This window comes from Lepisma saccharinum, chromosome 7 (assembly GCF_977018435.1).
Source record: "Lepisma saccharinum chromosome 7, izLepSacc3.1, whole genome shotgun sequence".
NCBI lineage: Eukaryota > Metazoa > Arthropoda > Insecta > Zygentoma > Lepismatidae > Lepisma > Lepisma saccharinum.
This window is the reverse complement of record NC_139235.1, coordinates 12,858,640-12,874,203: the sequence shown is the minus strand read 5'-3', so window position 1 is coordinate 12,874,203 and position 15,564 is coordinate 12,858,640. Positions and strand designations below refer to the sequence as shown.

General features: G+C 40.5%; 1 protein-coding gene across 1 annotated transcript in view; it reads right to left on the bottom strand.

Moving 5' to 3' along the window:
• Positions 1-15,564, bottom strand: part of LOC145989730 (cell adhesion molecule Dscam1-like) — a 505,150-nt gene that overhangs the window by 287,461 nt on the left and 202,125 nt on the right. The window contains exon 2 of the mRNA XM_083125004.1: positions 1,006-1,148. Within this exon, the coding sequence (XP_082981130.1) occupies positions 1,006-1,148 (143 nt within the window). The remainder of the gene's footprint in view (positions 1-1,005; positions 1,149-15,564) is intronic.

Sequence of the window (15,564 nt, the reverse complement as noted above, 5' to 3'; positions counted from 1 at the left end):
CTGAGTTAGGTGGTAGAGCAGCCCTACATTATGTTAACTTTAACTCTGGAAAGGAGCATCTGGGGGGGGGGGGGTGGAGGAGGATGAATTAGGTGATGAAAGAAACAAACCATGTCGTTCCGACTTTAAAACACCTTGAATCTAATAAATGAATAAGAGATATTGAAATTTCTCCTCAATATACATAACAGCTTATCTTCTCCATTTTCACCTAAACTGCCCTTTGTGTGGCAACACTGCTCTGAAGATGTTGCCCGCAGTTTTGATATTCTTCATACGTTTCCCTTTTCACCTAAAATTTAATCTTAATTTCCCTACGCCGAGGGAATTTTCCTTATGTGGCAACACTGATATAAAGGTGTTGCCTATCTTAGCTAAATAGTTGTGTGAAAAATCGTAATATCGTTTTTCAGCTCTAGCTTTACATAACGTGCAATCGCAATTCCAATATAGGACTACGTTTCAGCCATTAAACCACATATAACGAGACATATAACAAAAGAACCTTCCTGGACAACTTTATATATTTAACGAACTTTATGATTTCAAATACTGAGTTCAGGGGTCCTGGAGACCGGAACATCAAAAGGTATTTCAAGAGGGTCATTGGCGTATGAAAATTCAAGAACGACGGGTAAAGGGTACACGCGTCAAAATGGAAAGAAAAGTTTTACAAAAGGGATTTTATGACAGCGAAAGGAATTTTTTACTGAAAAAGGGAATTTTTGCTGAATAGGGGAATTTTTACTCAAAATGGAAATTTTACTGAAAAAAGGGAAATTTTACTGAACTAGGGAATTTTCACTGAAAAGAGGGAATCTCTTATGACAAAAGGGATTTTTTACTGAAAAGGGGGGATTTTTATTGAAAAGGGAAATTTTACTGGGAAAAGGAAATTTTTAAAAGGGATTTTTCTATGAAATTACACTAATAAATTTACACTTTAAAAAAGTATGATAACACTGCTAGCAACATAAATGGTAAGAGTGTAGAGATGGTACTCACCAGCGCGGAGACGACACTCTCGGCTAAGGATGACGCCGGCGGGGTTGGAAGCTCTGCATCTGTAGGTGGCCGCGTGGATTTCGGAGTTGTACTCCTCCGCCCGGAACTGCGGGAAGTAGAGGCTTCCGTTACTCAGAACCTCCCTGGAAGTAGAAAAGAAACAGATGATTTAGAAATTCACCGTTACCTTATATGTATGTGCATTACTCTTTATACACTCATGTTATTTCTTCCTTCAGAACATCGACAATACTTTCCTAACATGAGAAGTAATCCAAAAACGAATTTATTTATTATGTCGTCTAACCTGTATGTATGCAACCGCGCAGTACAAACCAATAAACGAGGAATAGATTCAGTGTTCAACCAGTAACGAGGTTCTGGAAAGATCCTAAACCGCTCCTCCCCCACCAACTTTTCTCTGCGGCGAGCTGGAGGAGAGTTCATGGACTGGGTGGTTGTAGGAGGGGGAGAGTTCTGTGGACTGGATGGTTGTAGGAGGGGGGGAGTTATGTGGACTGGATGGTTGTAGGAGGGGGAGAGTTATGTGGACTGGATGGTTGTAGGAGGGGGAGAGTTTTGTGGACTGGATGGTTGTAGGAGGGAGACAGTTACGTGCACTGGATGGTTGTAGGAGGGGAAGAGTTTTGTGGACTGGATGGTTGTAGGAGGGGGAGACTTGTGTGGACTGGATGGTTATAGGAGGGGGAGACTTGTGGACTGGATGGTTGTAGGATGGGGAGAGTTCTGTGGACTGGATGGTTGAAGGAGGGGGAGAGTTCTGTGGACTGGATGGTTGTAGGAGGGGGAGAAAACTTACCACGCCCAAGCCGGAATTCGAACACGAGAACTTCGGTGGAGAGATTATAAGTCAAAGAGATGGTGCAGCAACGAGGAATGATGAGGTCCCTACATCATACTACAGTTCCCGTTCACACACTCATTTTCCCTCTCTCGCGTTCATTGGTCGAGCCTTCTCGAGTCGTTACTTGCGCAGAGGATTTGCTTTCGTTCGATCGCTCTAGAGATTCCAGGAACAAATTGTACTCATCACAGGAATCGAAACAGACGGTCAGGGCGTGACCGAAAGGAGGAAGACCGTACTTGAAGCGATCATACTTCAAGAATGACCTCGAAGTTCAGCCTTGAAGTCTTTGGTTGGAAGTGAAAATCTTTCCAATTGCACTTCGACTGCAGCGCCAAATACGATCAGTAGATAAAACTAAGGAAACATTGTTTTCCTCGCGTTATAAACACTGCGTAACGTTCCTCAAGGGAACTGGGATCGAATCTGGGAAGTGTAGCTCATTCATCATCCATCCTCAATACTGGCGTACTCGCTATTCATGGCGAGCTTAATGGCAACGTGCGAGAGGTAATAAATATACACATAAATGGCAAAACACAACACTTCAGTTTTATACCCTCAAAGAATGGATCAGCATGGTAAATGGAAAAGTATACCTGCCTCTGCCTGGAGAGAGTGAGCGATTATGACCGTGACTGTACAGTGGCTACAGCCGGATTGCGCACACCTTTCCGGTTTTATCAGTGGTATCTGATAAGCCGTTGACAAGCTGTCACAATGTACAGGATTGCGCACAAAAAAAAATGAGGCGATGTTGTCAGATGTAAAATGTTCTCAAGCCGTTCTCACTTCTGTTGGGTTTGTTTGTGTGTGTGGACTTACACGTGTTTTTGCAGTCATTAACCTAACCTAACTTTCGAGTTTGAGTAAATTGGTATGATTTACTATTTTATATCTAATTTCTCTCTCTCTCCTCTTGTCTAAAGAAAAAAACAGTTTTGCGCACAGATTTTAAAGCTATCAAAGTGGCAACTTTCGATCAAAATCTGTGCGTAACACAGGTCTGAAATTTGTGCGCAATCCTGGATCTAAAGTGTGCGCAATTGGATTGCGGCGCTGCATAGTATCTTCAGAGTTTGACTTGCAACTCGCTTCAACGTATCCTCGCTCAATCCTCGTTCTGCCCCTCTCAACGTTCGCTCTCAAACTCACTAATGACCTCTATCCTCCCAGATATTTATTGTCATAGATTTTACTAAGCAATGCGGAGTCAGTCACCTGTATCCTCTTCCAGGGTTTCACCTGTTTACATGTTTCCGCCGTTGGTGACCAGGAAGAGTCTAGGTAATGTCTGAAACAGCATTCCTTATTGACAAGTTCCTGTCTGGAAAATGATAGATACTGTCTGGAATTTTGAGCTGCTTTTAATCTAATGTATTTCCAATATTTGAGGATTATTACGACTGTTTTTCATCATAGCATTTTAAAATCTTCTTATTCTTACATTTCCACACATTAGAAGAACTTCAACTGGCTGACTTTCGACTTCCGTGATTTCAAACAAATGAAGAAGTGCGCGAGTCAAGTAGGCAAGCCTGCAACGATGCGTGCAGCGATCTCGACTGCTCTTAATTGATGCTTTCGAACCGCACTAAACGCATGCCCATAAAAATAGTCGGCTGGGGATAATTGCGCTGGTGCCACATATGCAAAAGCAAAGCGAGGCTGCGTTACCTAGTTCGAGTGTCATCCCTGACCTCTGGAGCAAACACTGTCAGCTTGTATGACATGGATTACAAAGACCAACTCTACAACAAGATCTTTCATTCCCTTAAACCTCCGAACACACTGGGTTGTGCTCCGACGTGGCAACAGCGCGAACTTCTGCCACCCGCCTAATTTCACGGTCGTGCGTTTAGGTGACGTTGCTTCCAACAAGACCGTACTTCCAGCTTACTTTTTGGAACTTTCGGACAGAGCCAGAAGCATTACTGACTAAAACAGCAGGCAGGGTATACCGCAGACAGTTTTCAAGTCCTGATCAAGCTTACATTTCTCGCTAAGCTTCTGCAATAGTAAATTCCTCCAGTGTGTCCCAATACAATGCACTAGAGAGTAATTTTTAAAACATTTTAGCGACAGAGTATACGTGGCAGAATCTTTATTGAAGGAACATTTTTTTCATCTTGGGGAAGCAAAAGGCTGAGGGGGCGGGAGGTGGGGTGGGGTAGTATGATGGATGAGGCTAAACTGCAGACACCACCTCTTCTGCTGTTATTAGTTTTCCCTTTAGGTTCAGACTATCTCGCTCATTTGATGTGATCCCGGCCGATTTTCAGCTGATCACGTCACTTTTATTTTTCTCCCTTTTTTTGGGAGAAAAATAGAACAACCGACTTTCGGCAGTGATTCAACACTCTCTATAGAACCAGCTGTGCCCTCAAGATTGGCATGGTTGCCAACCTACAAATATTTTTATACAATATCACTAACAAAATTTCAGTATTTTGTTACTAAAACAGGTCGCACATAGAATGGGTAAGAGTAGTTTCAGTATTAACAGTTATTTGAATTGATTGTGAAATGTTTTTAAGAATTCGAATTATTTCACTCCTAAATATCTTCAAATTTATAAATATGTTATTATATCGGAGATAAAATATGGAAGTGGTATTTAAAAACGTTCCAGATGGGGAGGAAGGGATAACTGAAGTATACTATCGAAGCATCAGGACATCACGTAAATCATATGTACACAGTGTGTGTATATATAAGTCTCCGCCAAATACTAGAAAATAAGTAGCATTCATGGGGGATGCAAAAACCAGAGCGAGGAATTCCTTTCCACTCCCCCTTCAAAAAACACCCGGTAACAGTATAGTATGGGGGTGACGGATTTCTTCAAGTTTACAGGAGAAAGTACTTACGGAAATCATTTTCTGTAGCGTTGTGGAAGTTCGTCAATGTAGTTTTGATTCATTTTAATGCGAATACATGTTGTTTTCTGCGAAAATCTCTGTCCGACACGCTGTTGCTGCTGCTGTCATTTGCTTTCTGCACGAGAGCACAATGTTCTGTGTGTTAGATGACGTAACCCCGTAGTCAGTGTTTCAAACTCGGCGTGTTTTCACTATAACATGACGTGTCGAGTTTTTTTTAAACTATGCTTTCCTAACCTAACCTTACGGAAAATGGTTTTTGGGGATAACGTGAATGGTTTTTGGGGCTAACGTCAATGGTTTTTGGGGCTAACGTCAATGGTTTGTGAGGCTAACGTCAATGGTTTGCGAGGTATTAGCATAATTTCAAATCCGGGCACGAAAGTAGGTATTTTCTGGTGAACGAGGTTGCAACACTACATAAATCGACAAAACACTCGCACAACGCGCGAGGAACCAGTACACTGTCGCCATAATGTGTGTTACAGAATCGAAATAACAAGTAACAGTAAATATTCGTAAATGTAAGAAAAATACATTATCTTAGTTAGAAATGCATTATTTCCCCTTAGGATATGTTCCGCATTCCAAAATAGTACGTTAACAATGTAAGAAAGTGCGAAATTTATGATTTGTAGGTGTCACCCCCATACTATACTAGTACCAAACACCCTTCCTGTATATATATGCATGAATGAAGCATGGTAGTTCAATCAGTAGGGGTGTCGTAACTTTCATAAACGAGACGGACTGACGACCGAAAAGAGTAAGGTGTTCAAATTAGGATTTGAAACAGCATCGATAAATAAAAGGTCTGTGCCTTTGTGAAGTCAGTGAGAGGGAACTAGTCTGCTTCCGCGGGATAGGCACTCCGAAGGCAAAACTCGGCTTTGTGCGAACACAACCTCCGTTCACCCTTCGTCCAACAGCACCCCACTATCGACCCCTTTTTGGCCTATGGAGTTTACGCATAAAGACACCCGACCTGAATTGGAGCTGCAACAGAGCTTGGAGGATTAAGGTGTGACGGTCCTTGCAAGGGTCATCAACCTCAGTTTTCAGAATTGTCTGACCTCCCGCCGCCTGTACCACTGGAGCGTATGTGTACACATACCTAGAGTGCGCGTCAAATCTCCTGCATATGGCCTTGAACGCCCGAACAGCACCAGCGAATCACGGACGTGCGGCGTTGCCTAGTTCAGAACCTGTTTCACCTCGCCACTAAATCGTGTACCTGGCGCTCGGATATAAATAGATTATTTCAAGTGTCAGCAGTTCAACAGATGGAAAGATTATGAATTTGCGAATATGTACGAAAAGCAAGCGTGATTGTAGCTTATACCGTTCCCTCTGTAGAAGCAATGTTATTATAAACGTATTTGCATTGAATCGTTTTTGCTCTCCCTTCGTTCCTGTTGCATTCCGAAACTTTCCGATTAGCGAAGGGAACAGGGCACGTTCATTCCCAGTGATGTTAGAAGAAGAAGTTGACGAAGAGGATACCGTCACTGTTCGTTTTTTTCGTGTGTTTAGTCGTTGTGTGCAGCATGTCGTTGAGTAAACCAAGTGGTAGTGGTAGCGAGAGAAGAGAAAAAATATAGTGTTGTACGAAGCCAGGCACGACAGGTGATTTTTCAGGTGTACATTTTTTTAAAAAAATAATGTTCGAGTGAAGAAGAGAGAAGTAAAATTGACTATAAGAAGCGCCAGGCTCTAACAGCTCAAGCGTGTGGTGTGAATCAAGCTACTGTTTCTCGGATATGTTCGGGGGCAAAACAATGTAGATCTGGGCCTGCTCCAATGTTTCAATCACCTAGAAAGCACATTAACGTACCGAAAAGAACGTCAAGCTTAGATGACTTTCAAAAAGACGTAGTCCGTAGAACCATCTTTGAATTTTACGATCGTGGCAAATTTCCTACTGCCAAAAATATAACGTACTCTTTACGGGACAAAACATTTTACAAAGGCTCTACAACTTCCACCTTGAGAATATTGAAAAATTAGGCTTCAAGTACAGGGAAACCAACGACGGTCGTAAATTTCTGATGGAGAGAAGTGGCATTGTTACGTCAAGGGTAAAATTCCTTCGTATCTAATGTTCCGTGCTCTCCGTGACAATGCGTATCGCTCAACCACGCTGTCTCTTTTCCGTGTGAGATCTCGATATGGCACCACTGCAGTGCGCTTCTATTGGCTATCGACATATGCAGGAGATTTGACGCGCACTCTAGCAGTGTTCGGAAGTAACTAGTTAGAAGTAACTCAGTTACAAGTAACAGTTACTTTTCTTGAAGAAATGTAACTGTACTAGTTGCCGTATTGGCCCGAATATAAGCCGTCCCCTACAATTTGAAGGACCGAAATGAAAATAAAGATGATACCCGAATATAAGCCGAGGGAAGAAAAGAAAATTGGTCCCTTGAAAGATCTTCTCGTTGAAAGTGCATTTTTCAGTTTCGGCTCAGCAGCAACCCAATGTCGCACATTAGATTCAAGTTCTTATTTCCTTCCGACCTCTCTCTTGGTTGTGGTTTTAGCATAACGAACAACTGCAAGTTTGAAACTTACATTGTAACTACGCCTTATTCCCAGGCTTGACGATGCTTTCTTCTCCACACGATCGTTCATATTGGTGACAAACCTGTATATCTACTTCAGTAGAAATTAATACATGTATAAGCTTAGAGAAGAACGAACACAATCTTAATAAAATCAAAGAGTACGTTATCAAGAATGCCGACAGTTTTTACAATGCTCAGTTAGAAACCACAATGCTATCATTTCAGTTAGAAACCACAATGCTATCATTTCAGTTAGAAACAACAATGCTATCGTTGGATAACTTTATGGTATCTACATACAATGCGGCCAGTCTCTACAATGCTATTGTTGCATTATCATTATTTGAAATGAGAAATCAGCACATTTTTAACAGCATAGCTATGATTTGACGAAAGGTCATAATTTTTTTAAGGTTGCGAATATAAGACGCATCCTAATTTTTCACAATTGAAATTTGGATAAAATGTGCGGCATATATTTGGGCCGCAAGTAGCTGTAACTGTAACAGAGTTACTTTTTTCAGCAGAAGTAACGTTTCTAGTTACTGTATGAAACTTAAATTGTTATTGTGTCATGACTTATTGACGGTTTGGCTATTATTGTCCTTTTCGCCATTCATTTGCGATTTGCCACACTTTCCTGTCAGACAGTTGGAAGCTGCATTTGTCAAACAAAGTAGTATCACAAATAAGTTAATACAGTCAAACCTGTCTATCCCGGAACATGATGGTTCCGAGCAAAATTTTCCGTCTTAACAGTTTCCCTTCTTATACAGGGTTGACTTTAAATACAGTATCGAGCGCTGCAGGAAATAATGGAAAGACAGATTTACATTTCGCATTACTTATAATGTAGAGTACTAATTTCATGTACGTACATGAATAGAAATGCGATACATTCATCAATTTCATCATATCATCACTCATCCCCATCTTCGCAAATTAGCCAAAAGTGGCACAAAAAGCGAAGTAAAATGGACACTCACAAACATCCATGCCCATGCCAGGATTCGAACCCGGGACCCCTGACATCGTAGCGCGATGTGCATAGAGGGAGAGAGAAAGAATGAGAGATGGAATAAGGGAGGTGAAGAAATATTGAGATAAATATGAAGTGAAGAGAAAAGAAAGAAACAAAGAGAGATAACAAGAAAAATAGAAAGATGACGAAAGAGCAGAGGAGAAATAGACAAAGAAAGGTGGAGAAAGAGGGTAAGAGATGAAAGAAGGAAACGGAATCGTAACAGCTATGAGTATTGTAGCGCATTCTGTCATATCGGCAATGTTACCGATAAGCGGGTGGCAACAGAGGCGTGTTCCACTTACAGTATTGCATTGTTTTCTTGCGAGCGAAAAGAATAAAGGAAGAAATTTCCGTCTTACTGAGAATAAAAACATCTCGTTGGTCTTTAAATGGTGTTCCGTTTCCGCGTTAAGGAGGTTTCCGCCTTAAGCAGGTCATTTTCAGGTATAAAATCGGTCCGTTCTGGGGACATTTTTTCCCCGTATTTACAGGTTTCCTTCTTATAGAGGTTCCGGGATATGCAGTTTTTACTGTATTACTTTTCTGTGGTAGTAGCCTTAAGCGATACCCTATTCTCGGAATTGCTTAAGTGGCAAGCGTCAAAGCATCACCCGGGCACCCACTGAAGTGATGGTCAAGGACAACCTTCCCTTTTCTCTGTCCATGTAATGTGTCTCAAAATAACATGACAACAAATGCGAAAGTCGTCATGTGACTGGGATCTACTCATCACTGCAGAACTTCTGTGTTTGAATGAATGAGCGGAACAATAATAGTTGCGCCGAAGATAAGCTCTATTGAATTCTTGTCTTGAGCGCAATAGTCCTTTACGCAATATTTCCCTAAGAACAGTGTGGCAATTGCAACACTCTTGTGGCGAACCAAGGAAGAGGAAGAACCTAGACATTACACACACGCTTGTTCATATGTAATCGTCTCTGGGAAGACTGGAGGGGTAGGTTTTAAATGTCAATCTCGGCTTCACGGACTACTTAGTTTTCAAGCACTTTGAATTTATTTCTCTCCGTAACACTCATTATACGCATTACCTCCCCCCGTGAAAATATAATTCCATAGTGTCCAAGTTCTTGAACATTTCAAACACATACAGCATGCTACGCCCCAGGGGTCCCGGGTTCGAATCCCGCCTGGGCATGGGTGTTCTTTGTGAGCGTCCCTTTATTAATTTTATCATATCATCACTTATCCTCGTCGTCATGGTTAGCCAAAAATGGTAGAAAAGCTACGTAAAATAACCTAATTCAATTAATCGATCACATATATGTGCCCATGAGAGAGTTAGAAACCGGCATGTTAGGTGGTATAAAAATCTCTATCTCATACTGTTTCCATACAGTTAGTAGAATTCCCCTCCTCCCAATGAAAATTTCTTATGCACAACACTGATAATATCAATATATGAAGACTTAAATTATAAACCAGAAACATAAATAAAACAAATGTAAGTCTTCACATATTATTTTAGTGCAATTAGTGATTATTGATTGTGTATAAATTATTTGCAAGAAAAAATTTCTGGCAGAAAGTAACTGTAACTGAGTAACTTTTTAAAATGAGTAACTGTAACTCTGTTACTTTTTTAATCAAGTAATTGTAACTGTAATAGCTACCTTCTAAAAAGTAACTTTCCGAACACTGATACTTAGGCAGTGGTGCAAATGCTCCGACCGACATTCTCTGCTCGTATCTGAAGTGTTTCGCACATGGGCGCACCATACAGACTGTCCTTGATTTCACTGATTGTCCTTAGAAGGGTCGACTGAGCGTGATGGGTCAGACGATTCGCTCCCAACTGTCTCTCTTGATGTATGGAATGTATGTCCGGGCACGTTCTCACCGAGTTTGCTACAGCAAGTGATCAGTTCAAACACCGCAGTATCCATTCACGTTTTCCTCCCCAACCAATCAAGAGTCGCCACTCACCTTCCACGATGTACCGCCATTTAGTATCCAAAATCGATCCTGGAATAGGTACCTAGGAACCAAAGATCTTCATGTTGCTAGCTAACTTATCTCTGCTAATGAAATATATCAATTCCGACTAACTCTATTTATGGCAGATTCCGCGATGCAGCTCTTTCAAGAAGCAAAAGTGAATGCTTAAGTAGTAAAATCATTAGAAATTAGCAATAGTTAATTTTTCTTGAGAATGAAAAGATGAACTATATAATCTCTATTTCCAAGTGCAAAATTGTGTTTTGCACAAACTATTCTTGCCTTACTCATTTTCATATACCAAAAGAATTGCACATAATCTAGGAATAATGTTTTTATATATGTTTACATTGCACTTTCAGTGCCATCTAATGGTCACATTGGGAATTATTTTCTAAAGAACGTTTCAAATTCTTGTATGTAATAAATTTCTGGTCACAATTCACTATGTCGTAAATATATAATTAAATAAAAATCAATTTGAATAGCATTTATTACATAAATGAGTCAGCAGAAAATCCACAAATTGTGCCCTAAGTGTGAAATAATATCATGGGAAACTTTTTAGTTAAAAATTGAATAATGAGAATGCAGGAAGACATTGAAAACTAAAATGATTGATTTCAAGCGGTGAACAAACAGAAAATAAATCATACTTTTAAATGTGTAGAGAAAACCGGGGTAATTCTGAACAGAGAGGTAATGGCGAACACTATGTTTTATGCTTTGGTTCCTTGACAAGAGTGATCTAATTGGTTCCTCCACCTAGCGACTGTCACGGAAAATGCGTTAAGCTCCTATCGTCGCGTCGTCATTATTCTGTGAGACATCGAAGCCAGAGGACAAAGATTGTTTTCTTCAACTTTGTTTGTAATGTATGTGCTGTATGTACTTCAATATAAGTTGAGAATGTAATATTAGTTTATTTTAATGTCGTTTACTCTTGTAGATTGTACATATATTTAGGCAATTTTCAAACACACTGGGGCCTCCCCGATGGCGCAGTGGTAGCGTCGTCGCCTTGTAATCAAGGGGTCCCAGGTTCGATACCCGGTGGAGGCACAAGTGGTTCGGATTCCACTTTAAACTGTAGGTCCAGTCCCGATTAGCCTTACTGTGCATAAAGTGGACTTAAAACACTAACTCAATCCAAACCTAACTCAAACACACTGGATGCTCCTATATTATATACAGCATGTATGGTTATAACGAAAACAAGGCGCAGAGAACAGGTGATCATATTACCATAGCATGTTAGCTTATCATTTAAAATGGACTTGTTGTGTACAAATCTACGAAACAAATCAGAACCATAGTGTCTTGCGTCTACATGAGACTTCAAGTTTTGAAAACAAAAACCTTGCACAAATGATATCAACAAGTTAAAAATGAATAAACCTACCACCAACAAGCCTTCCTGCAGTAAATATCTGACAGAGTAGTTTTTTGAAGATACTTAAAACAGGGCCAATATTGTTTATTTTCGACAATTCGCTTTTATAGTAACTATTTCCCATAAGGGGTAATGACGAACATCTGGGCAATGCAGAACATGACAGCTGTGCCCTCTTCTTAGTTTCTTGTGCAAATCAACTACTTTGGAAACATTGTAACAGAGTTGAGTTTTATGGAAAGGTATTAAGGTTTCCTTAGAATCTATGCAGTGTCTAAAATGTTTTAAAATAATTCCATAATTCACCATCAAAGCTTGTGTTCGGCAATAACCGGGTTTCCCCTATACTATATTTATCAGTCTGACGGAACAATATTTATAATATGCCGGGTGGCCAGAATTAAAGTTACCCAACTCAGAGCCCTCTGTAGTCTGTTTGAGGCATCGTAGAACTCTGAAATTTGATGAATCCACTATGCAGACAACGGGGAAGAGGATGGCGATAAAAATAGTTCAATTTTCCGACACCAGGTTGAAATGTGGCGCTGTACTTCCATGATGGGTTGTACAAATAATCACGTTAAGTGATTATCTGAGTTGATAATTAGAAGGACATTTGTTAGTGGCTGGAAGTTGCGAGAAAATAATCTGTCGTTTATTGCAAGATTGCAAGGCAAAGGCAAATCCATAACCAATTGGAGCAGTTCACGTCATTATTACAGCCCATCATGGAAATACAGCACCACATTTCAACCTGGTGGCTGAAAATTGAACTATGTTTTTATCGCCATCCTCTGCCATGGTCTGATTAGTGGATTCACCAAATTTCAGAGTTCTACGATGCCTCAAACAGGCTACAGAGGACTCTGAGTTGGGTAACTTCAATTCTGGCCACTCGGTAGCTAAAAAATTCCAGAGATAATTTACAAGCACCTAAAACTTTTCCTAGTAGAATTAATGAATCTAATTTTACTTTTATAAGTATCTAACTGAGATTTTCTCCATCTCTTTATGCTGTACTCGGAGAATGGATGAAGTATTTAGTACTTGAAAATGTACAGTGGGATCCATGAGTATTACCGTGCAAATTGTCCATGACTATTTTCATGAATTTTTCTCTTACATCCTATGTGTTTTCAAGTGATGGATTTTTATGTATGCTGGCGCAGAAGTTGTCAACAGCTTGTTTTGAGTTTTCTTTTAATTCTTGAAGCTCTTATTGGGTCAAATAAAGTGCACGAACATGGTGATGGACAATTTGCAAGGTAATACTCGTGGATCCCACTGTACAGTGTCCTTCGGTCCCTGATTTTCGCTTATACAAATCAAACTATTGGTCATAATGTAATGAAATTTCCTACGGATAGATCTTGGTGAGCAGCATGGTGACGTCAGGGTGAATGTTGGAAGTGGTCGCCATAAGCATTAATCCATGCCTGCATATGTTGTTTCCAGTTTCTTCGCCAAATATTGAATGGAAGACTTTGCAGGTGGATTCCAAACCCTAAACTGTGAAATAAATTGTCGCTGGTACGCCTTTATGAACCAAGTTTTCATACGTGCGAACGATATATACACGCTGCTCCACTGTACTGTAATGTAATCACGAACCACTGATTGTAAGCATGAACTTTCAACCGAACTCGAACGAACAACCACTATCACGTGTTTCACGACAGCAGGACCAAGAACTCAGACTGAAAGCACACGTCTGTGCGGCTTGGCATTTAACGGCAGAATCGTCCAGACGTACGCGCATGCTCACGCAAGGACTAGTGTGGCGCCATCCAGGGTATGTCAGAAGCAAATTTCATTACATTATGAACAATAGTTTGATTTTTATAAAGGAAAATCAGAGGCTGAGAGCGAGTTGAAGACCCTGTATAAAATGATGCTGATTGGTCCCTAGTAATGGATGTATTTGCATTTAAAAGATTACGAATGGAAGATGCTCTAGCAAGGGTGCGACAAATATTTGCGAAACGCGGTAAGCGCGAAAAGCAGCACAGAGTTAAGCGCGAAGGAAATGATAAAAGTGCTACTGATTTTTTCTTGTTATGATCAACACAATATTCTCCGAACATGAGTTCGATACACTGCCGAGGTTGTAATTTTGCAGCTGTGACGTGAGAAAGAGCGAGCAGAAACCGAGAAATGAAAGACCTGCCTCCAAGTACACACACAACAGATGATGCGATCAACGGGCGCTGCGCGATTAGAGGTACGTTTGCTTTCTCCCTTCCTCTAAAGGGTTGCTGAGGCAAAAAACCTGTAGCTCAGACGATTCAACCATTTTTTTATATGAAAACTTGCGGCGACATGATAAATGGGAGAACTTGCAAACTAGCTGATAACGTCTGAGCTTTTCATCTTCTCAACCCTTTGAATTAGGAGAAATATTCGAGCGTTGAACTGGTGGATATAGATTAGGGATGGGGATGGTGTTATTATAGCAGTATTAGAACATTTTTGGCAGTGTTTGATTCGAGACTCTTTATTCTTTTCTTATTCTCCCTTTTCTAGTTTTTTTTCTACGTGCTTATTCCGTCTGTTCACGATTTTTTTCTTTTTCCGTGTCTTCTATGCTGTTTCCTGTCTCATCATCTTTACTCTATCAGCCTCCTTTACCATTCTTCTCTCCTTTATTCTGATTCTCTTTTCTCTATTCATAGCTTTACATTCTTTCTCTCACACCCTTTCTTCGTCTCTTAGTTCTTTGTTTCTTTCTTTCTCTGTCGCCTTTTTTCTTCGCCTTATTTTCTTTCTCTCAGTGCCTTTGATCATCCATTTTTACCTCTCTCTCTCTCTCTCTCTGTCTCTCTCTCTCTCCTTCCCTACTTTTTCTTCTTTTTCGCTTCACTTTTATCCATCTCTCATTCCCTTGTCTCTCATTTTTCTTTTCTCGTGCACCCTCTCTCACTTATTCTCCTTCTTCTCTCTCTCTCTCTCTCTCTCTCTCGTTTCTTTACTCCATATCTCCCTTATTCTCTGTGAGATTGTCGCTTCTATATTACCCATTCTATTTCTCTCTTTTTCTCTCCCCCCTCTCTCTCTGTGTCTTCATGATTCATGCTTCTTTATTTCCCATTCTCTCTCTCTCTCTCTCTCTCTCTCTCTCTCTCTCTCTCTCTCTCTCTCTCACTGTGTGTTCCTGTGATTCTAGCTTATTTCCACTCTCATTCTTTTTCTCTCTCTCTCTCTTCGATTGTGAGATTCTCTTTTCTTTATTCCCATTCTCTCTCTCCCCTCTCTCTCGTGTGTGTGTGTGTGTGTGTGTGTCTATGATTCTTACTTTTTCATTTTCAATATCTTTCTCTCTCTATCTTTCTTTGTGTGTGTGTGTGAAAGAGAGAGAGAGAGAGAGAGAGAGAGAGAGAGAATCTGACTCCTTCATTTCCAATTCACTCTCTTTTTTGGGGCCCCGGAAAAAGTGTTATAAAAATCTTAATAAAAGAGGATATGAAACCAAATTTGTACATGGCATACCTTTATGGTTGAGAAATGAAGGTACATTACAAGAAGTGCTGGAAGTGGCCTCCCCCCACCTGTATACACAGTTCAACACGGCGCTGCATGTTCGTGAATGTTCCCTGACCGAGTGATTTCGAAAGGATTATGGCCCCCAAGGTCACCGGACTTGACCCCTCTGACTTTTTTCTGTGGGGTCACCTTAAAGGTAGTATGTACAAGAACAAACCACGCACCATCGACGAGTTAAGTGCGAACATGCAGCGCCGTGTTGAACTGTGTATACAGGTGGGGGGAGGTCACTTCTAGCACTTATTGTAATGTACCTTCATTTCTCAACCATAAAGGTATGCCATGTACAAATTTGGTTTCATATCCTCTTTTATTAAGATTTATATAACACTTTT